The 22,388-nt window shown below is 40.5% G+C and overlaps 1 protein-coding gene across 1 annotated transcript; it reads left to right on the top strand.

The window, feature by feature from the left end:
- Nucleotides 1-161: 161 nt before the first annotated feature.
- CZH9orf85 (chromosome Z C9orf85 homolog) lies at nt 162-17,134 on the top strand. Its single transcript, XM_032675683.1, has 4 exons — nt 162-374; nt 14,019-14,125; nt 15,753-15,866; nt 16,678-17,134. The coding sequence occupies exons 1-4, from the start codon at nt 273-275 to the stop codon at nt 16,838-16,840; spliced, it is 486 nt and encodes a 161-aa protein (XP_032531574.1). The 5' UTR covers nt 162-272; the 3' UTR covers nt 16,841-17,134.
- The last annotated feature ends 5,254 nt before the right edge of the window (nt 17,135-22,388 follow it).

Below are 22,388 nucleotides of genomic sequence, written 5' to 3'. Positions count from 1 at the left end.
GCCTCGGGAGCGACGCCGGCCTGGCCTCGCCCGCAGACTGCACCGGCGCGGCGGCTACCGGGGCGGCCGGGGGCGGCCGGGGCGGGGCTTCGGCGGCAGCAGCACCAATGGGGCGCAGCCGCAGCGCTGCCCCGGCCGCAGAGGCTCCGCCTGAGCGCGGGGGGAGGGGGCGGTGGCGGTGACGGTGACGGGGAGGCCGCGGACCGCCGCGGGTGGGGCATGTGCGAGCGCCGGGGCCGCGGGGCGGTTCCGGGGCAGGCGGTCGGCCGGGAATGAGCTCGGAGAGGGGGAACGTGTCCCGCACGCGGCCCCAGCGCCACCAGAACGCCCGCGCCTTTAGGAACGACAAGTACGACACGAGCACCCGGCTCAAGGTAGGCGGGGGTGGCCCAGGGGATGTGGAGGGGTCCCAGCGGGAGAAGGGACCCCTCCGGAGGCGGTGGAGCGCCTGAGGGCGGAGCGGTGGAAAGGGCTTGGTGCCGAAACTATGAACAGGGCCCTCTGCGGCCTGTGAAGCCACGGCCTACCCCTGTGAGGTCTGTGCCGGGTCCTGGAAAACTTCGGGATTGCAGACGAAGTCACGGGGCGGTGGAAGCCGAGGCACCTCTTCGTTATAGTGTTGGAGATACCTTTCACCCTGGTCTGCCCAAACCAGACACAGTGGTGCTAAGGGAGTGATCGTAACAAGGCGCTTGAGTAAGCGGTCACAGATGTGTGGTGTGAAACTTGAATCGTATTTGTGACATGAAAGTACCTCGTTAAGGCAAAGAATTATTAAGAGGAAGACTGAAATAAAGCACTTACATTTATGCAGTGAGTGTAGTAATTAAACGTTCCATGTGGTGTTATCCAGGTGAGTTCCTGAAAGGTGCTTGGACTTCTCAAACTTTGTAACTATATGGTCACACTTCAGAGATCTTGAAGTTTTCAAAGTTTAGTTTGAACAACTCCCCTATCATCGATAGAAATATTAAGCTTTACTTAGTATACTTTTGAGACTTTAAACTGACTCACGTTTGTTTTAATTTCTTAAAAAAAAATTTAAGCATCTTTTCTGATTAGTTACATAAGAAGCTATTCTGTCAGTGCTTTTCCCACGCATTACCATGGTTTGATATCTTCACACTGTTGTTACAGAAGACTATTTTGTGTATTTTGTTTCTAAGCAAGGAAGCGGAAATGGTTTACGATATATTTTTGGAACACACTCATGCTTGTAGTTGTGGTAACATACTAGCACTGTGGGAGGGTATGAAGACAAGTAGTGTGACTGAGTACCACCACCAAGGGGGGGGTGTTTCCTCTTGCAAGGTAAACTGGAAAGGTGAATGAGACAAAATAGAAATGAGCATTCTAGAAGAGACTTATCTGGTGCTATTGCTGTCATGTCAGTGTTCCTTTAACTGAACCTTACTGGGCTGTAAAAAAGGGACAGAAAGTAGTAGGTTAAAACCATGACACCAAAGAGGGAGATTTGGGGTTTGTGTGTGTTTGTTTTGGTTGTTTGTTTAGATGTTGTAGGACTGGTTCTGCAGGTTGAATGGGCTGCTTTCCTGGGACTCTAAGCAGTGACAGTATTATTTATTGAGTGATTCACTGCATCCAGCTACATGCACACACACCTTCAGGCAGTCATCCTAGGAGGACAACTCTAATTCCAAACCCAGGCAGATGGAGCTCTCTTAGCCTTATAAGGCCATCCATCCAAGAGAAGGGTACTGTAATTAAACCTACATCCTAAGGACCTCACTGTCACCATCCAAGCTCGCTAGGCCCTGGCAGATGAACTTTAGGATTCAAGGGTGGGTCCTGTTCTGTGCTTGCTGCATCTCACCTAAAAAATCCACTGCGCAGGCTCGAGGGTGACATCCACATTTGTAAAGCCCTGTAGCAACAGGTGAGGGTCGAAACAGCAGGTGATAGGGTGCACTGGAAGCCGCAGACCCAACCCTGCATGAAGGTGGTTCAGGACATTGGTTGCCTGAGACTGACCCCGGAGATGACAGTCTCTTTCAGCAGCACCCTGAATGACCAAGCAGCCTTTTTCAAGGAGAGCACTGCTTGCTCCACTCGGAGAGGGGCCTAGAAAAGGTGACCTAACGAAAGCCACCCTTCACCCAGTTGGTTAACTGCGGCCAAAGGGCATTTCTGATGCGGTCGAACAAAGTCTAAGAAACAAAGGCATACACCTGCCTTCAAAGGTGTACCCAAACTGACACTCACATGCTGGAACATCAGAACCATGCTTGGTGCTGTGGATAGTGGACATCCTGAGTGCCTTTCTACCCTAATTGCCCACAAACTGTCACATCTCAACATCGACATTGCTGCTCTCAGTGAAGTTCGTCTCCATGAGGAAAGCAGCCTTAGAGAACATGGTGCCAATTATACTCTCTTTTAGTCAGGTAAACCCAGAACTTAAAGGCATCTTTCAGAGTTGGCTTCATGATTAAAAACTCCATTGTTCCTAAACTTGAAAATCTGCCAACGGGTCATTCTGATCGCATTATCTCCCTACGCCTTCTACTACACAACAACCAACATGTTGCCCTCTTTAGTATATATGCCCCAACTCTCCAAGCTGACTGCTCCGAAAAAGATAAATTTTACACTGACCTGCACCGCCTTACCGAAAAGATTCCCACAGATGATAGGATCATAATCCTTGGTAATTTCAATGCCAGAGTAGGACAGAACTTTGAAGCCTGGAAAGGAGTTTTAGGCAAGCATGGTGTTGGAAACTGCAACGATAATGGACACCTTCTGCTAGAATTCTGTGCGGAGCAACAGCTCACCATCACTAAGACTATCTGCATAAAAATAGTCTGAAGACAACCTGGATGCATCCTAGATCTAAGCATTGGCACCTCATTGATTATGTCTTGGTGCGACAGAGTGATGTTCGCGATGTTCGTCATACCCACGTGATGCCCAGTGCAGAATGCCAAACAGATCATCGGCTTGTGCGCTGTAAATTTAACTTCAGCCTTAAGTTCAGACCTATAAGGGGCGGTATCCCAAGGAGGAGACTCCAAGTTAACAATCTTCAAACAGCCACAGTGAGAGACAGATTCCAGGCAAATCTTCAAACTAGGCTTGAAAATCATTCTATAGATCCCTCTCCTGAAACACTTTGGCAATCTATTAAAAATAGCTTCCTGCAGTCCTCTGAAGAATCCTTAGGGTTCTCCTTCAAGAAGAACAAGGACTGGTTTGATGAAAACAATCAAGAGATCCAGGAATTGTTGAGGAAAAAGAGATCTGCTCACCAAGCACACCTTGCTCAGCCATCTTGTCATGTAAGAAAAGCAGCCTTTTGTCTTGCATACAGCGAGCTCCAACAGAAACTTTGTGACACCCAGAACAAGTGGTGGATCAATCTAGCAGAAAAGATTAAATTATGTGCAGATAACGGGTGATCACAGAGGATTCTATGAGGCTTTGAAAACAGCATACGGGCCTACATACCAGGTCCAAAGCCCTCCACTTAGTGCAGATGGTCAAATGCTTCTGACAGATAAAACCTCCATTCTGAATTGATGGTCTGAACACTTTCAGACTCTTTTCAGTACCAACCGTGTAGTTCAAGACTCAGCAATTCAGTCCATCACACAACAACCGGTGAAGAATGAATTGGATACTGCCCCTACTATGGGAGAAACTCTTAAGACCATACAGCAGGTGAAAACTGGCAAGGCAGCTGGGGTTGATGGAATTCCACCTGAAGTCTGGAAGCATGGGGGCCAAGCACTTCTTGCTAAACTTAACGAGTTTGTGGTGAGCTGTTGGGAACTAGGCAAACTACCATCAGACCTTTGTGATGCAGTCATCATCACCTTGTATAAGAAGAAAGGAGATAAATCAGACTGTTCAAATTACTGTGGTATTACTCTGCTCTCCATTGCTGGCAAAATCCTGGCAAGAATACTTTTGAACAGACTAATACCCACTATAGCAGAAGGAATTCTACCTGAAAGCCAATGTGGTTTCAGAGCCAACAGGAGCACCACAGACATGGTGTTTGTTCTCAGAGAACTGCAAGAGAGTGTAGGGAACAGAACAAAGGTCTCTATGTAACCTTTGTTGATCTCACCAAGGCTTTCGATACTGTGAGCAGAAAAGGTCTATGGCAGATTTTGGAACGTTTAGGATGTCCCCCCAAGTTCCTTAAAATGATCATCTGATTTCATGAGGCTCAGCACAGACAAGTCAGATACAGCGATGCACTTTCTGAGCCCTTTCTAATAACTAATGGTGTGAAACAAGGCTGTGTTCTTGCACCAACCCTATTTACAGTCTTTTTCAGCATGATGCTCCAAAGGGCCACGGCAGACCTCGGTGATCAGGACGGTATCTACATTCGATACCGTACTGGTGGAAGCCTTTTCAACCAACCTAAGGCGACTGAAGACCCACACTAAGACCTTAAACCATCTTGTCCGGGAGCTGCTTTATGCTGATGACGACACCCTCGTCGCCCACACAGAAGCAGCTCTGCAGTGTTTAACATCCTGCTTTGCAGAGGCTGCTGAGCTCTTTGGGCTGGAAGTCAGCTTAAAGAAGGCAGAAGTTTTCTATCAACCTGCACCTCAGGAAGTCTTCCACCATCCCCATATCACCATTGGCCAATCAGAGCTCAAATCAGTCCAGCAGTTTAATTACCTAGGTAGCCTCATCTCCTTGGACAGTAAGATTGACGGAGAGATAGACAACAGGTTAGAAAAAGGCATATAGTGCTTTTGGAAAACTCCGTAAAAGAGTTTGGCATAATAAACACCTGAAGAAAAGCACAAAGATCAGTGTTTACAGAGCCATAGTGCTGTCTACTCTCTTATATGGGTCCGAATCATGGGTCATTTACTGCCACCACCTGCAACTCCTAGAATGCTTCCATCAGTGCTGTCTCCGTGCAATCCTAAACATCCACTGGTCAGATTATGTGACTAATACGTCTGTTCTAGAACAAGCAGCAGTCACAAGTATTGAGGCCATGTTGCTGAGAACACAGCTGTGTTGGGCAAGACACATCTCCAGGATGAAGGACCACCACCTCCCTAAGATCGTGCTTTATGGTGAACTTGCCACCGGCTGCTGCAAGAGAGGAGCCCCAAAGAGGAGATACAAGGACTCCCTGAAACAACATCTCAGCCTTGGTCATATTGATCAACATAACTGGTCTACTCTGGCCTCCATTTGGGAGGTCTGGAGACACACCATCTATAACGCTGCTGATTCTTTTGAGAACACACGCAGGATCACCCTTGAGGAGAAAAGACAGCACAGAAAGAATCGTGTCTTGCCGATACCACCTAAGGAGTTTTTCTGCTGTGCCTTTTGCAACCAAACTTTTCTATCTCATATTGGCCTTTTTAGCCACCAGCTCACTTGTAGCAAATGTGGGCAGAGCCCTTCCCAAATCCTCGTTCGTGAAGCCCAGCCATGACATAGATACACAAAAATATCCTCGAGAGTTGGTCTATCAGAAAAGTCTTCTAAGAGAAACTGAATTCTGACATCAGTTTCGTGACTGAAAATATCACTTTAATACCCACATGGCTGTTTTTCTTCCCTTTTAAAATATTTTATATCCTATAGAACAAAATACTGTGCACTCATATAAATGTAATTTTTTAATGTAACCAAGGTATACTGTGGGCATCAATTTGTATATTTTCTGTTTCAAGCAAATTATTTCTTTTCTTTCTGATCCTGCCAGTTCATGGAGAGGGCTGAGCACAGGGAATAAGTGTCCTAAAGAAGGTGCTTCCTATCCTGGGGTTAGGTTGTGTATGTGGTAGGGGGAAGAGATGCGTTTTTCTTTTGGCATGCCGTCATACAGTAATTCAAATCCTAAAGAATGTCGTGGTTTAGGAATGTTATATTCCCCAATTTAGTGTTCCCACTGAAACGCTCCAAACCATTTGCCACTCACTCACTCCCCCCTTCCCCTACCCTTCCTCCTTTGACAGGATGGAATTGTAAGCAAAAAAACACTGAAGATCACAGATTAACATAAGAACAGTTTACTGGAAACAGTAAATGAAATAAGAAAACAACCCGTAACCCCAACAATATTTATAACAGTGTACAAGAGATGAGTGATTCACACGTGAACGCTCACCATGACAATACCTGGCTGTACCATGCTACTCGACTGAAGAGACTCCTTCCCTGTGGTACAGAATAACCTCCAGGTCCTAGCCATGGCCCTGCCGGCTACTGCCAAAATTAACCCTGTCCTGGCTGGAAATAGGACAGGGTTACACAAGGGTCATTATAACAATCAATAGTTCTGTTTCGGCTGTTTGTGAAATTTGTAAAGAAGTTAGACCAGCAAAGATTAAGTCATGATTAATGTCATGGTTTAGATACAGACTGTGTTGAATGGTGACAGTTTTGCATCTATGTCTCGTGTAGCCCTGAGTGATCAGATAGATGTGCCATGGATGTTCAAGGTGTGATGAGGGAAAAGAAGAAATAGTATAAATTCTATCACAGGGACTGATACAGGAGTGGGGCTTTTTTCCTCTCTTCCTCTCATTAGCTCAGTAGATCAGAGGAATGCTCAGAGCTGCTGAAAGATAGCAATCTCCTGTAAATCCCTTTTAAACTCTTTTTTTGTTTTGGTGTTTGGCCTGTCTACTGTTACACACTGTCCAATGCAATACTATCTTTAAAGGCTACAAAATGCTTATTAACTTAAAATTTGGATTCTGCTGCATTTGTCCTCTGAATTACCAATATTGAATATTTACTACAGTAGCTTCAGGTTGTACAGTGTGTGGAGTTGAGGTGGTTTTTTATAGTATAATTGCTGCTTCTTTTGGTGAAGCAGTATGTGCAGAGGAAACTGATCTAATGGTATTTTGACTTTTCTCTGCTGACAGTCATTATCCAGTTGTTTTGTGGTTTTTTGAAAGGTTTTGTGCTCTTTGTCTGTCACTGACTTTGGCCATTTCTAATCTTAAAGGCCATAGATCTGGTTACTTGCAAAAGATCCATCTTTCCTCTAATGATTAGTCTTTACTACAACATTACTCTGGAATAGGCTTGTTGAAGTGAAACACACTTGCGTCAAAGTACACGGCCTCTCTACTGTATTTGCTACAACAGTGCTGGGAAAGCTTGCATTTTAGAGTGAGCTGAAGAATGAATAGCCAGGGCAGGGTAAGACACTGTATTCTTAGTGATTGACTCTTAGAATTTGTTTATGGGTGTTTGCTTTAAATGGTATATTCCAGAACAGCTCTTTGGAGTACTGAGGTGAGGAATATACATTATGTTGTATGAATATACATTTTATGTAAAGCATATTACATAATTCATCATGAAAGCTGCAGTAGTTCCAGAAATGAAAACAGGTATCATTCAATGAGAACATTTAAAACTCCACTGTAGTAAGATGGTAAACCACAAAGTGATTCATATTTACACCTCGATGGGTGATTTTTCTCCATTTCTTTCCTCTCATTAAGTACAATCCAGATGATAATCCACATTTGCCTAAATTTCAGCAGTTTTGAACTCTGAACCTCAGCTTTACCATTGTGTTGATGTCCGCTACATTTTCAGCTGGATATATGGATAAATAACTTATTTCATTGGAGACAGTGGTTGAGGCTGTGGGAAGGCATTAGGAACAGGGCAGGTGAATATAGAGATTAAATGCTGAGTCAGTGATCCTGACTTGAAGCACAGAAGGGAGATAGAGATAAACCAGTGCCCAACTGGAATTGTCAGATAACAGCATTGCAGTGTTTTTAGCTTATGCTCTTGCTGCAACGTACGGTTGCTTGATAGGCTAAAGTTTATTCTCTAGCTATCCCTGTTATTCTGTGTTCAGAAGTACCTTCAGGCTTGGGTTGTAGCCTTTCATGTAGGGAGAATAGGAGCAAATATAACATCTGTTCTGGATTCTAACTCAACTTTGGAAGTAGTGGGGAGAGGGAGAGAGAGAATGAGTGGTTGCACAAGGTGTGTATGGGGGGGGTGTGTATGGGGGGGGTGTCTTCGTGTGTTTTCCATTCTTTCTGGGCTATGTGTTGAGAGTTGACTGACAGTCCTTCCAGTGCTCCCTTAAATGCTATATAGACATCCATGTGTTGATTAAAATTTGAAATACACTTGATGAGAAAGTATCTGTAGAAAAAGAAATTTCAAGTAACACTGATAGAGTATATGAGCAAGTGAAGCTCTATGGGAGACTTAATTTCAGCTGGTGAAATATGTCTTAGAACCCTGAAATCTGCCATCTCAGTTTCACATTTGTTAGTCTGCATTGATCTGCTATAACTGCCTTATAGTGATGTGCTGCAAATCCTGGGGAGTTTTGTTTCTCTGAGAAGCGCAGTTGTTCAGAAGTGCTGCATTCATCCTTGTTGATTGAAGCAGTGTCACCTGTGTTTCTGACAAGAAAATTTATGGGTGGCATTAACATTACATTCATTTACAGCAGAATAGACTACTGATGTGTGTTCAATAGAGAAAATCAAAATACCCATGGATTCACATATAATTAGAAATTTGCAAACAGATGCTGAAGCTTCTTTGAAGCCCTGTCATTACACCTTGCTTGTGAGTGCTTTAATGCTAGTTTAAACTAGGGATTATTTTGTTTGCCAAGTTAGTAGGTGTAGATGCATGTGTTTAATACATTCTGAACTGCTTTTGGCAGGATGTTAAGTGTTTTGTTACTAGGTTTTGTGAGCAGAGGATGTTGATTCCTTAATGTACAACTGTGTGTATATAGGGTGCACATGGAATATTTTGTGACTTCATAGATTAAGACTGTTTATGTCTGTCTGTTTACATATTGCATAACTGTAATTTCTTTGGAGAATATATAGATCTGCTGTAAGCACTGGATGAGTTGCACTTGTCATTGAAGCAAAGTATGGCAAAGAGAGCACTATTGACTAAAACAGGGAAATGAGCATAAAGAAAATCCCAGAAAAACTGCTGTGACAGAAACATAATCTAACCTGTTGGAGTAGTTTTCACACCAAGAAATTAATTTCAGACCACAAGCACTACCTCCTATTTGGGTGTAAAAGCTGGGTAGAAAAGTTGGAGGGGAGTAATGAAGTTGACAAGCCTTATGCAGCTGTTTGTGTGATTGTTGGTTTTTTTATACCCTTAAAGGAAAGCAAGCAAATGGGCAAAAGAAGAAAATATGACTACATGAAAGTTTAAACAATATACAAAATATAATAGGATAATAGGTGACTATTAATAGGAAAAGTAAGCAGCAGAGGGGTTTCTTTGATTTTGCTGGTGACTTCCCCATTCTGACTGGGAACTGAGAAACCAGAAAAGTTTATCTTCCAGTTTGTTAGGAGAACTTACTCTCACATGTTCTTTAGTGATTTCAAAAATCCGAAAAACCAGCTTATTGAAATCTTTCATTAGGGACAGCTTTCTTTAAACTTCTTTAGTCTGCATTGCTTTTGGAAGTGGTATATTACCTTTTTTTTGGTCAAAGAAAATATCGTATTCAGTGTAAAAAACCACAGTAAATTGTCAACTTGTTTTAGTAATAGTTGCATTTAAATATCATGCTTTTTTTTCTGATCAAAATAAATGTAAAAGACAAACATAAGTCAAGGTTAAGCTCTGTAATTGCCTGCTTTACATCAATCCATCGTTCTCTATTGACTTTCTAAACCAACAGCCTGGTAGAGGGATTGTAGAGTCATAATCTCTCTTATATTCGGATGTGCTGAGCCAATGATTAACTACACTGTCCCATATTTGAAGTGTCAACATTGAGTAAAAAATGCAGGAGATTGCTGAAGGGGAGGAAGAGGCTGTATATGTGCCTGTTAGAAGGAGGAAATTAGAACTTGAAAGCTGTTTTCTTTCTTCCAGTTTGTTACCTTCTGAGCAGATGCTATATGATTTCTTTGAGTAGCTGTGTAAGATTTATGGTCCTGCAGATAACAAGGTTGAAAAATCCAGGTGTATTTATACCTTGATCAGGATCCTAAATGTGATTTTTGGCACACATAAATGTGATTATAGAATCATAGAATGGTTTGGGTTGAAAGGGACCTTAAAGATCATCTAGTTCCACCCCCACTGCCATGGGCAGGGATCCCTTCCACTAGACCAGGTTGCTCAGAGCTCCATACAACCTAGCCTTAAACACTTTGAGAAATGGAGAATTCATAACTTCTCTGAGCAGCCTGTTCCAATGCCTCACCACTTTCACAATAAAGAATTTTTTCCTAATATCTGATCTAAACCTATTCTTTTTCAGTTTGAAGTAATTTTTCCTTGTCCTGTCACTATACCCTCTTGTAAAAAGTCCCTTCTACCTCTCTTATAACCCTGTTACATACTGGAAGGTGCTCTGAGGTCTCCACAGATCCTTCTCTAGGCTAAACAGCCAAACTCTCTCACCCTGTCTTCATAGGAGAGATGTTCCAGCCCTGTGATCAACTTAGTGGATCATCTCTGGACTTGTTCATGTCTTTCTTATGTTGAGAACCCCAGAGCTGGATGCAGTACTCCAGGTGGGGTCTCACAAGAGCGGAGCAGAGGGGCAGAATCACCTCCCTTGACCTGCTGGCCACGCTGCTTTTGATGCAGCCCAGGACACAGTTGACTTTCTGGGCTGTGAATGCACATTGCCGGCTCATGTCCAGCTTCTCATCCACCAGCAGCCCCACAGTCCTTTTCCTCAGAGCTGCTCTCCACCCACCCTGTATTTGTGCTTGGGATTGCTCTGACCCAGATGTAGCACCTTGCGCTTGGTCTAGTTAAATTTCACAAGGTTCACACAGGCCCACCTCTCAAGACTGTCCAGATCCCTCTGGATGACATCCCTTTCCTCCAGTGGGTTGACCGTGCCACACAGTTTGGTGTCATGGGAAAACTTGCTGAGGGTGCACTTGATCCCGCTGTCCAAATCCCTTCTTCTTGTCCTGAGTAATGAGGTCTTCGGCATCCTTCCAGAGAGGGCCCACATTTTCCCTAGTCTTTCTTTTACTGCTGATGTACGTAAAGAAGACTTTTTTTTTTGTTACCTTCGATATCCTTGGCCGGATGTAGTTCTGCCCGTGCTTTAGCTTTCCTAACCATCCCCCTGGCTGTTTGGACAATTTCTGTGTATTCCCTTCAGGCTACCTTTCCCTGCTTCCACCCTCTCTGAGCTACCTGTTTATGTTTAAGTTTGTCCAGGAGCTTGTTCATCCATGCAGGCATCCTGGTTTTCTTCCTTGATTTCCTCTTTGTAGGGATGCATTGCTCTTGAGACTGGAGGAGACAATCCTTGAATATCGTCGAGCTCTCTTGGGCCCCTCTTCCCTCTAGAGTTCTATCCCATGGCACTCTACCAAGGAGGTCCTTGAAGACACTAAAGACTGCTCTCTGAAGTCCAGGGCAGTGAGCTTTCTCTCACCCTCCTCGCTGACCCAAGGATCTTAAACTCCACTGCTTCATGGTCACTGCAGCCCAGGCTGCCCCTGGACTTCACATTGCCCACCAACCCCTTCTTGTTGGTGAGAACAAGGTCCAACATAGCACCTCCTCTCACTGGCTCTTCAATCACTTGGAAAGTTGTCATTAGTGCATGCTAGGAACCTCCTTGATTACCTATGCCCTGCTATGCTGCCCCTCCATCCTTGCCATCTTGGGCTTTCAGAATGGCCAGTGTTTCAGTCTGATTAAAAAAAAGAAAAAGAAATCACTGTGTGATTGTTGTGTATTCTGGAGCCAGATGGTAAGCATATTGGGAAAGGGAATAGCTTTATAAATCTTCATTAATAATAGCTTTGCATATTTCCTTGTTCTATAGCAGATACTTAGCAGAATTTATCATAGGCTGCCTATTTGACAAACTTTGGTTTTGCTTCGGATGGGAGGTGAAGTAGTTTCTATTTCATTCTTCTGCACTGTTTATGCCACATGCAGTCCTGAGCCTGGCCTCTTGCCTCCAAGTGCCTTACTCATGGCTGAGCCTGTCCCTCCATTACTTGGTACTGCAGCTCTGGCCCCAGCCAGCAGCTATTGTGTCAGAATGTGTTGTGGGAAATGAGGTGGTTTTCATTCAGGAGTGCCTTTGGAAAGACAACTGTCTGTCTTCAGCTTAAACTAGTGCAGTCTTTTGATGTTTATTGGGTTTTGCCCTAGCAATACTAGCAAATAACAGAAAACAGTAAAGAGCACCTGGAAATACAAATTACAGTGTTTGTGTCTGTCCCCCCTCCTGCATTACCAATCAATGCAAGTCAGGCGAGTGAGAGGGAAAACTGGAAAGTTTGGGTTAATTTGCAGGTTGGTAGAAGCTTACTGGAGCCTTACTTCAGTGCTGGTCAAGCACTGAAAATAAGGCTTACCTTTGAATGGCATGAATTTTGAAACACTGAACACTGTGCTCACAGCGGTTTGAATTGTGAGCCCTCTAACAAGGAGAACTTACTGATGCTGAGAACTTACTGATGATTTGCTTTTCTCAGAAAGTTTGCACATTAGCCAAATGTTTGTGTTTCTTGGAAAATGTAATTCATGATGCATCAGAACCACACCTTTCTGTAATCAATATTCAAGCAGTCTGCAAAACCTTGTTTCTTTGGTTTCTTAACGTGCAAAGTCTGTAATTGATAATTTGGAAAATAGTTTTGTTTTAACTGAAATTGCCAGAGCGCACCACACCTTCAGTTAACCACACCATGGGAAAACTCCTACCAAATGGTGGAAGTTTAGTAAAACTGGAGATAATGGAAAACAAGTCCCAGATTATACTCTCACTTGAAAGTAGCATTTTCTCTGCCACAAACATAGAATACGATACTGTATTTTTAAAACTGGGCTTGTTGTTTGTCTGATGTATTGAAGTAGAACTTTGTGGAGTAGAGAGAAGCTCTTGTGGGTCATAAAAGTAGGAAATTACTTCAGAACATAGAATATACTCATGGAATATTCATATTCATAGAACTTTTGGTTTATTTGTAAAAGAGTAACATGAACTGTAATCCAAATTAATACACAATCTGTTCTAATGAACTTTTAGGTATTCTAAGAGGTAGATGTGGTTTAGACCATCTTAATAATGTAGTGTTAGTGTGGTAGCCATTTTTAAGTCTTAAAAAAGGCACAATGGTTTTTTATTACATGCAATTTCTTAATTGTGAAATTTCTTTTTTAAATTTCTGAATGAATACAACATCCATATGATAGATAATGTTACTACTGTCATTCTTAGATAGAGGAGAAATAAAACTATGTTGAACATGCAAGTATATGTTTCCTGTTATTTAAGGTGGCAGTGTGGTTTGGTACTACTTCCTATCTCAGAATAACTTCTCTTGTACAAATAGTATTGGCAAATTGACATTTTATATTTCTAAGCAAGGTAAAACAAAATGTTTTGGAGATCTTAAGGTAAATTTTGTCTTGAAAATACCCTATTGTTTAGATGACCATTTTGAGGATTTTATCTTAGTTACATGAGAGCAAAAATGTATTAGTTTTTCATAAAAGAAGGTTAGGGTTAGAGAGGGATTGAATGGTTTGACTGCAAATAGTGTTTGGATTCTACTTTATTGTTATCTGAGAAAAAAAATCCTGAGGCTATTTGAAGTATGTAGTATAGTGATAACTTGAGCAATAATAACTTAAATCTTAAGTCTTGTGAGTTGCCTTCTTTGGATAAAAACGGTATATTTCCAAGCTCTTTTATCCTTAAGTCTGTTTTGTAAAATTTCTGGAGATGAAAAGTAATAATAAAATATCTATAATAATCTATTATCAACTACATAATAAGTACTGCTATTAAGAATATTAAAATTAGTATAATGATAATGTAGTCTTTAACCTCAAAGTAGTCTTCTTCAGCACTCTTTCCATTGAAGAAAATTATTAGCAATAAATGTATATGAAATTATTAATGTTAAGATCAAGTAAACATATTTCTAAATACTGTATTAATCATATAATTGGTGGAAATGCTTTCTAAACAAGATCATACTTATTACAGTAGGAAATCAATGTATTTTTGTTTTTATTTATTTACTTAGAAAATAAATGCTAAGCTTCATGATGGTGTATGTCAGCATTGCAAAGGTATCTTGGAGTGGCGAGTAAAATTCAGCAAGTACAAACTACTATCAAAACCTAAAAAATGGTGAGTTAAGATACTTTGTGTTAATTGCTGATCATGTAGTTTTTGAAATTTTGGAAAATATTCTTGTTTTGGAAACTTAAGGAACTGCTACTATGTAACATTTTTCAAATTTGGAGTCTGCAGTGACAATATATATGCAATAAAAGTTTTTTAATTTGTATTAATTAATTAAAATTAATTTTCTAATTCATTATTCTTTTACCTTAAACTTTCGGATAGAAAACACAGAGGAAAAGCAACTGCTTCCCTCTTTGCTGTTAAAAATGGTTGAACTGTGGACCTGGAAGTTTCCAAGACTTGCAGTGTGTCCTCCTGAATAAAAATTCAAACTGGACCTGTTGTAACACAATTTTCTAAGTCCTTGTATCAAGTCAGTACTAGAGGAATCTGCACATCTCTTAACTTTTGTACTTCACAAATGTTTGCCATACATGCATTTCGTTACCTCTTAGCATGTTTGCTCCTTTTCCGTAAGAAACTATAATTTCCTAAATATTAAAATGCTGGCATTGTTTGCACACAGTTCTGTATTATGTGGTTTTGTATAAGTGCATAACAAAGATGATAAATATTTTAACCTATCACAAACCTATACATTATTTTAATTTTCCAGACTAGATGCTCTCTGCTTACTTCTTATTTGCTCAGGTCCTTACCCTCCTGTGGTAGCAGAACAAGCAGTGTTTCAGCAGTGAAACACTGAACCCAGAGAAACCACAGCTGAGCTGTGGTCTGATGCAGCCAGATTTGTCACAGTAGCTTGCTCAGTGCTTGTGTGTTGCATTCTTCTGAAATACTCAGGAACTGCTTGAAGAGGTTCTGTAAATGTATTTGTGCAGTTCCCTGAGTAGATGATGTATTTTATTTTTACCTTCATTAGATTAAAAAGTCATTAGTATTGTTGCTGTTACAGTTCGTTTACTTTTGAGGGCATGAGAACCAAGAAGAAGTGACTTCTAAGACAGCTGCGTTACATGGAGTATATTGTTCTGGGTTACGTTCTCCAAAGATACAAGGCTTTAGAAACATCAGCTCAATGTTAAGCCATAGCATTTTGGAAATTGCTTAATCTACAGGGTTTTATCATAGTTTGAAAAAGAATAGGCCAAAACCTCTACATAATTAGGTTGGGTTTGTTGAGAATACTTTTCCATACAGGCTTGTGTTCATAGAAAACAAAGTCCAGCACTGGCTCAGTTTATATTGATAAGTTTAAGAGCAGTGTTTGAACTGAAAGCTTTTTATTTGTAAAATCCATATACCTTTTTATACCATATTCTACTTTTATCATTAAACCAGAAGAAGAAGTTATGCAACTTTAAAAATAAAAACTATCTAGTGAAATGAATGGAAACCTTTCTTTTGTCACTTCAAATATAAAAATTCTTGATTTAGTGTTTCTTTTTCAGTTCTTGTTTTAATAATTCTTCCTGAAAAAGGTATGGGAGAGAGATAAAAGGCAATGATATTGATAGTGCTACTTGTTGAAACACTGGTTGTTTTACTCGAAACTGGCATAAAACAAGTTGTTTCTCTTTTGAAGAATATGTCTGTATTGTGTTTGAACACAGAATGTTTGATATGTGTCCACAATATTTTTTTAATCATGTTTTCTTTCTCTTCACAGTGTGAAGTGCCTCCAGAAGACTGTAAAAGATCCTTATCATATTATTTGTCGGCCATGTGCTAGTAAACTAGAAATTTGTGCAAAATGTGGAAAAGAAGAAGAAATAGTAATTCCGTAAGTAGCTCATAGTTTACGTAGTTTCAGTACTGCACTGTTTCTTTCCCTTTTAATAAACCTTGTTTGGAAATTGCCAAGAAGCTGTTGTACTTTATGCCATATTCTGCATAATTCTAACAGGAATCAGCAGGAATAAATTTCCTCACTTTCTTCTTATGAAACTGGGGGTGAAGTGCTTATTGATGTTAGTGGGGCTGAGCCAAAAAAAGTTGTACTCAGGTAAGACTTTTAACATCAAAGAGTGAATTGCACATCTTCCTTAAGAGCAAAGCACTTCAAAACAGATTTTAGTGTAGAGCATCATAAAATATGCATAAGCCAACTTACTGTTTGCATTTTGTCTGTCACTTGGTGATTCAATTACTAGTGAACAGAAAAACTAAACAAGGACTGATATTGAGCACAGTTACCACAGTATATTTATTAGACTTTGGGGGTTTTTATTCTTTGACTGTCTCTTTACTGAGCATGATACATAAAACACTTTAATTTACTGTGGACAGCAACAGCTGTCCAGCAGTTGCGTAGGTGGTCAAGCTGTTAATTTTTTTATTTTTTTCCTTCACAGACTCTTCCATATGAAATACTTTTTGATGTATAAAATACGTACTTTACTGTGTTCTGTATCTTTGCTATTCAATGTGAAAGTAACTTTAGGTTATTGTTCCCCTCCTCCTTCTTCTTCCCACCTCCTGCCATCACTCATCCCATATTGATATGAAATATTGGGAGAATATTCTATCCTCCATCCCATTCTTGTTTAAATTCCTGAAGTGGGTGGTGATAACATCCATCTTGCTTTCTGCAGGATTGACAAAGGACAAGGCAGAACTGAGAGGGAGACTACTAAAACCAGCCAAGAGAGCAGTGGATTGGAGGATGAGCTGGATTTTGATACAAACTTCAGTAGTACAGATAGTGATGAAGATTCCGATGTGCTTGAAGAACGATTTAAAAGTATGAACTTTTGAAGGACAGAGATCTGAAAGGTTGAGTTTATATGAGAAACTATATGCGATCAGAAGTGGTAAACCACTTTTAAACTGCTCTGAAAACCTGATTTGACATCTAAGGTCTTTACATGTAAATGTTGGCACTGTGTACTATGATGTTTTTTGGGGGGTTTGTATAAATAAATATTTTTTTGTATTAAGAGCAGAATTTCTTGTGAAAAGATTCAGAAATTGAATCTGTAAGCACAGTTAGTTATTGCATACATATAACAACTTACTGTTTCTCTGAAATAAAGCCTCTTTGTATAATCATGTAGTTGTTCTAAATTCAATATTACATGATTGTTGTATTGCCACTTGGAAAGCTACATGAAAGTCTAGAATAAGTACAGTCTTGTCATAAAAAAGGAAAAGTTAAACCAGATGTAATGGCTTATTGAAGGAAGAACTTGCAAAATTCTGTCAGTGAGTTTCCAAATGGGGTCAAAATACCAAGTGGTCATTACCCTTAAGCCTGTTGTCTCTTTTCTGTGGAAAAAAAAAAAGAGGATCTAAATGCTATCACCATTTCATGAGCAGTTAATGCTTATTTACCATATATAAATATGCATAGCCAGCTGGGAGTCAGTCTCTTCTCCCAGATAACTAGCAAAGGACAAGAGGACACAGTCTTAAGCTGCACCAGGGGAGGTTTAGGTTGGACCTTAGGAAGAACTTCTTCACAGAAGAGGTGATTGGGCATTGGAATGCCCCAGGGAGGTGGTGGATTCACCGCCTCTGGAGGTATTTAAGAAGAGACTGGATGTGGCACTTAGTGCCATGGTCTAGTTGACAAGGTGGTGTTGGGTAGCAGGTAAGACTCAATGATCTCAGAAGTCTTTTCCAACCTAGGTAATTCTGTGATTACAGATTTGTGACCTTGTTACTACCAATGTTTGTAAAGAAAATACCTGCAGACTACTTAGAATTCGTCATAACAGGTTTCACACTTCCTCTTCCTTTGACTCTAGATCTAGTTTTGTGAATGATGATCATACAGTTACTCCCTTCCCAATTTTCAGTTCTCTCTAGGGGTCATTCCAACATAGATTAAGCTCTACAAAGAACTTAACTGAATTTGCAGTAACTGTGTTTTACTGGATTCAGGATGGTTTGATTTCTTCTCTTCTGCCTTATCTCTATATACATTCAGCTGACAATATATAGACGTTAACCTATGACAATGTACTGTGCCATTTTTACTAACTGCATAGTAGCTACACATCTGCTTTGGTGCTTTGCCTGATTTGCAAGTGGGTATGGAAAAATTTGCTTCCCAAGCTACCTTTTTTAAGTGCACTATGGGGGAATTCAGCTCTGGGATTATTCCCCATCCCTGCCCTGGAATGAGGGAAATACTGCAACTTAATCCTTTGGCTACGGATAGGCACCCCATGTTTGTTCTGAAGAGTCAGTGAACCTGCAAAACACCAAGAGGTGCTTACTACCAGAAAAGGTGGTTGTCAGATGTGTTCAGAAGTGACTGAATCTGAAAGTCACGTTGCATTGACAGATGAACCCTCCCAGCAGAGCAGCAGTGACATCTGGCTTGGTGTTACATTTGTTGTCCTGCCACTTTACGTCAGCAAAGGCAGAGTAAACAGGAAATAGCGCACACACACACACACTGCAGATGACCATGTAGAGGGGTGGGTAGAGGGAAGTTACTAAGTAATCTGGATTTAGCTTCAGAAAGGATCTGTCTGAAAGGGAAACCATGTCACCAAAAGCTTGGCTTTTGAAAGTGACATGCGTATGGGAAATGTTCTTCCACTTGGAAAAATTTATAATGGCCTAATTCTTTGTCAGAAGGTAAGAGGAAATCCTGAAATGATAGGAAAACATGTCGTGGAACTGGCAGGACCTGTATAATGAGAAAATTAGGGGAAGTACTCTCTTGTCGAAGTGGTGGCACAACCTGTCAGTACCAGGGGTAAGCAGAGACACATACAGATAAGCCACATGTAGCAACAGAATATAAACAGCACAGGAAGTCCTCTGAAGTCAGCATCTTCATGCCACACACCTAATGCTCTGTCTGGAGCTTAGGTAGGCAGTTGATACTAGAGCTGATGAAACTTTGCTGTGTTACGGAAGCCTAAATGATGCTCTCAGACTGCAGGCTGGCAGGCAAAAGATTTTATTATAAACAAACTTGTTCTTTTTATCTACTTTTTCTCTGTCCAGGTGCTAATATAATATATGTCATTGGTGAAGTGTTCTTGTTCACGCGTCTGTATCTCATCACTAATTGGTCTCTAGCTTCTGTGCACGCGCCCCATCCTGTCTCCTGACAGGTCACCGGCGTCTCTTCTCATGTCCAAACACATTCCTCTATCTGCAGCTGTTTTTCTTCTCTTTCTCACACTGTCTTCCTTAATGAGGTTTTACTTGTTCCTTTGCCAGGCCACAGCTGTAGCTCAAGGTCAAAGCTGCCTTACTACAGCTGTGAGTGAGCACAGTTGCAGAGGTGACTGGCTGATGTTAGTCCAGCCTCTCTGAAGACAGCTTTTGGTTCTGGGTCTGTGTCGTTGGTCATAACTGTGGTTAAAAGATATGCTACTGGAAATGATTGCTGCAAGACCATGTACCATGGTGGCTGTGAGTCAGCTTGCAAAGTTGCACCTTTACAAGTGTGATAATTTTCACCCTCACGTCTCAAGGATGAAGGACCACCGCCTCCCTAAGATCTTGTTTTATGGTGAACTTGCCACGGGCTGCCGCAAGAGAGGAGCCCCGAAGAAAAGATTCAAGGACTCCCTGAAACAACATCTCAGCCTTGGCCATATTGATCACCATAACTGGTCTACTCTGGCCTCAAATCGGGAGGTCTGGAGACACACCATCTATAACGCTGCAAATGCCTTTGAGAACACACGCAGGATCACTCTCGAGGAGAAAAGGCAACGCAGGAAGAACCGTGTCCTGCGGAATACACCATCTAAGGAGTCTTTCTGTTGTGCCTTTTGCAATCGGATATGTCTGTCACGTATTGGCCTCATAAGTCACCAACGTGCCTGTAACAAATGTGGATAAAGCCTTCCCAAATCTTCGTTCGCAAAGCCCAGCCATGAATTTTCACCCTAGACCTTCCTGGAGATGTTGAGAAAACACTTCTAACAGGAATAGTAAGAACAATTTTAATTTTATTGTTTAATTTTGACTGAAGTTAGAACATATTTGTAACTGCATCAAGTATTATTTTTCTAAGAATTTAACAGTTCTGAATTTCAGGGTTTTTTTCTTTTTTTTTCCTTTCTATTATGTGAATAACTTATTGAACATAGGATTATGCAGGGGTATGACCCCTTTAAATGCTGATATTTAGTAAAAGAATATATAGATGAGAAAATTTTTAAGAAAGGAAGAAAATCAAAAGTCACCAGAGATTTCTGAAAATATCTTCAGCTTAGTCACGTAAAAGAAATTATTTTTAGAGTTTTTAATTGAGATTTTGAAAGCTTTCTACCTCTTTTTCACAAATAATAATGAATTTGTATTTATAAACTTCAAAAGATAAGAAATAATAATGTCACACTGCCTGCAAGGTATTGAGATGCAGTTCAAACAGTATATCTAGGATGACTGATGGGGGTTTCAAGAATTTATCTGGACCTTATGGGTCCTCACTGAATACATTACTGAAGAAGAGAATGATGGGTTTTAATAATTAGTCATCTGAAAAATAAATGATGCATCACAACTAATGCAGTGATGTTGCTGACAGTTGAATTCCTGTTATCTGATTGTCTTTAGGAGTGTTACCGATTCTCATTTGGCATGACTCAATGCTGAAGTAATTAATTAGATAATGGACTGTCAGCATGTGCAAGACAGACATGCAAAGATGATTCTGAATTCACAGGGGGAAATGCTTATCACAGGCTTGAGCTATCAGAACTTGTCCTTGTTGACTCACACATTTCTGGAAACCAAATTCCCATATATAAGGATTTCCTGAGACAACCTGGATGCATTGCAGTATGAGGAGAGTCTTGTATGAATATAGTGCTACCTCCTAGCATGATTCCTTAACAGTCTTCTCTGTCAAAGTTCACAAGCATCTCTGAGGCATTGTGTCATCAAATGTTTTGAAGGATACAAAAAACATTGCCCAGTGATTTACTTCTAGTTTTGCATGGGCTGGGCTCTTCTATTCTTGTCTTGGCTACTGATTAATCTGTATTCCTGTAAAATACTAAGGTAACACCAGCCTCTGAAGGTTTATAGGACTACTGGTTAATTAGGAAAAGCATAGCTTGTTTTCTTCCTATAATGGGCATGTACTTGGATGTTGAGGTGCAAATCATAGCATTAGCAAGGAAAATAGAAGAAAATATAGCAGGTAATCAAATGTGAGCCACCTTGTGAACCTCTAGCCCTACAATTATATGTGTTTACTTTGTTTAGAAGTTCTCATAAGTAAACACATGCTGGTAGAAAATGCAAAACTAACTGCTTATTGGAAGCATCAGACTGACCTACAAAGTTAATGAGGAAAGCTTTGTAAGTGAGAGACATTCTTAACTATCAGATATATAGGGAGCTGCTCATGCGCACTGCCAGCATCTCACTTAATTCTCCTGCATGCCTTTTATCTGAAAGCTAATAAAATTCAAAGCTATATGAAAAAGAAAGCATGTGCTCTGCATGCATGCTCTCATCACATATGGTGAGTGTGTAAAGTAGGGTTCCTAAACTTGAAGCAGTTGAAAATACACTAGTATTTGAAGTGAACTCGTTCTAGGAATTGATAACACATTCTCAGACAACTTACCTGTAACAAACTAGAAATCAAATATCTGACCTGTTTCAGACAGCAGACTTTTGTGTCAGAGCCTCTAAAATACTTAAGATGAAATCATGCAGGAGTTACCTTTTTTTCTTCTGAAGTCAATGAGAAAACAACAATTTTTACTAATAGAAAACAACTGACTTGTACTCATAATTCAGTCATCAATAAGAAGCTTGAATTCAAGGATCTGAAAACGGGGGCCAAAGACCACACACAACATATCCAAGATTTTACCTGAATCTCCACTTAGCTTTGCCTTTGACATATCTTTAGAAACTCATTGGAAGGGTCTAGTGTATTCTTATTGCTATAAGGTCTTTGAAAACAGTATCAAATATGTTTTTCTTCAGAGAGAAGAGGGTGTTTTTGTATTAAAAAGAAAAAAAAAAAAAAGAAACAAGGAAAGAAGATTATGCCTGTTCCAAACTGGCAGCACTCACTTGAAATCTCTCATTTTAGAACACCTTGGATTTCTGAGTCTCAAGATTGTAATATCTGTACTTCTTGCACTAGACTTGCAGTTTTCCTAATCTTAAGTGAGCAAGTATGCCACAATATGTAAAAAATATCTGTGAAAAGTATCCATAGTTTACTTATTAGTATATACAGTAACAATGAAACTTGTAGTGTTTATTGAATCAGCATTTGCAAAGCTACATGTATAACAGTTTGATTTTTTTTTTCTCATGGACTTTATGATGTCCTGATTGTTATGTTCCTTTTAGAGAACGT

This window comes from Chiroxiphia lanceolata, chromosome Z (genome assembly GCF_009829145.1).
Source record: "Chiroxiphia lanceolata isolate bChiLan1 chromosome Z, bChiLan1.pri, whole genome shotgun sequence".
Classification (NCBI taxonomy): domain Eukaryota; kingdom Metazoa; phylum Chordata; class Aves; order Passeriformes; family Pipridae; genus Chiroxiphia; species Chiroxiphia lanceolata.
The sequence above is the reverse complement of the archived record's forward strand: the minus strand, read 5'-3'. Positions and strand labels throughout refer to the sequence as shown.

Coding starts and splice junctions, on each gene's coding strand:
- CZH9orf85 (XM_032675683.1), top strand. CDS start 273: ATGAGCTCGGAGAGGGGGAACGTGTCCCGCACGCGGCCCCAGCGCCAC. Junction 375..14,018: donor ACACGAGCACCCGGCTCAAG/GTAGGCGGGGGT, acceptor TTATTTACTTAG/AAAATAAATGCTAAGCTTCA. Junction 14,126..15,752: donor CTATCAAAACCTAAAAAATG/GTGAGTTAAGAT, acceptor TTCTCTTCACAG/TGTGAAGTGCCTCCAGAAGA.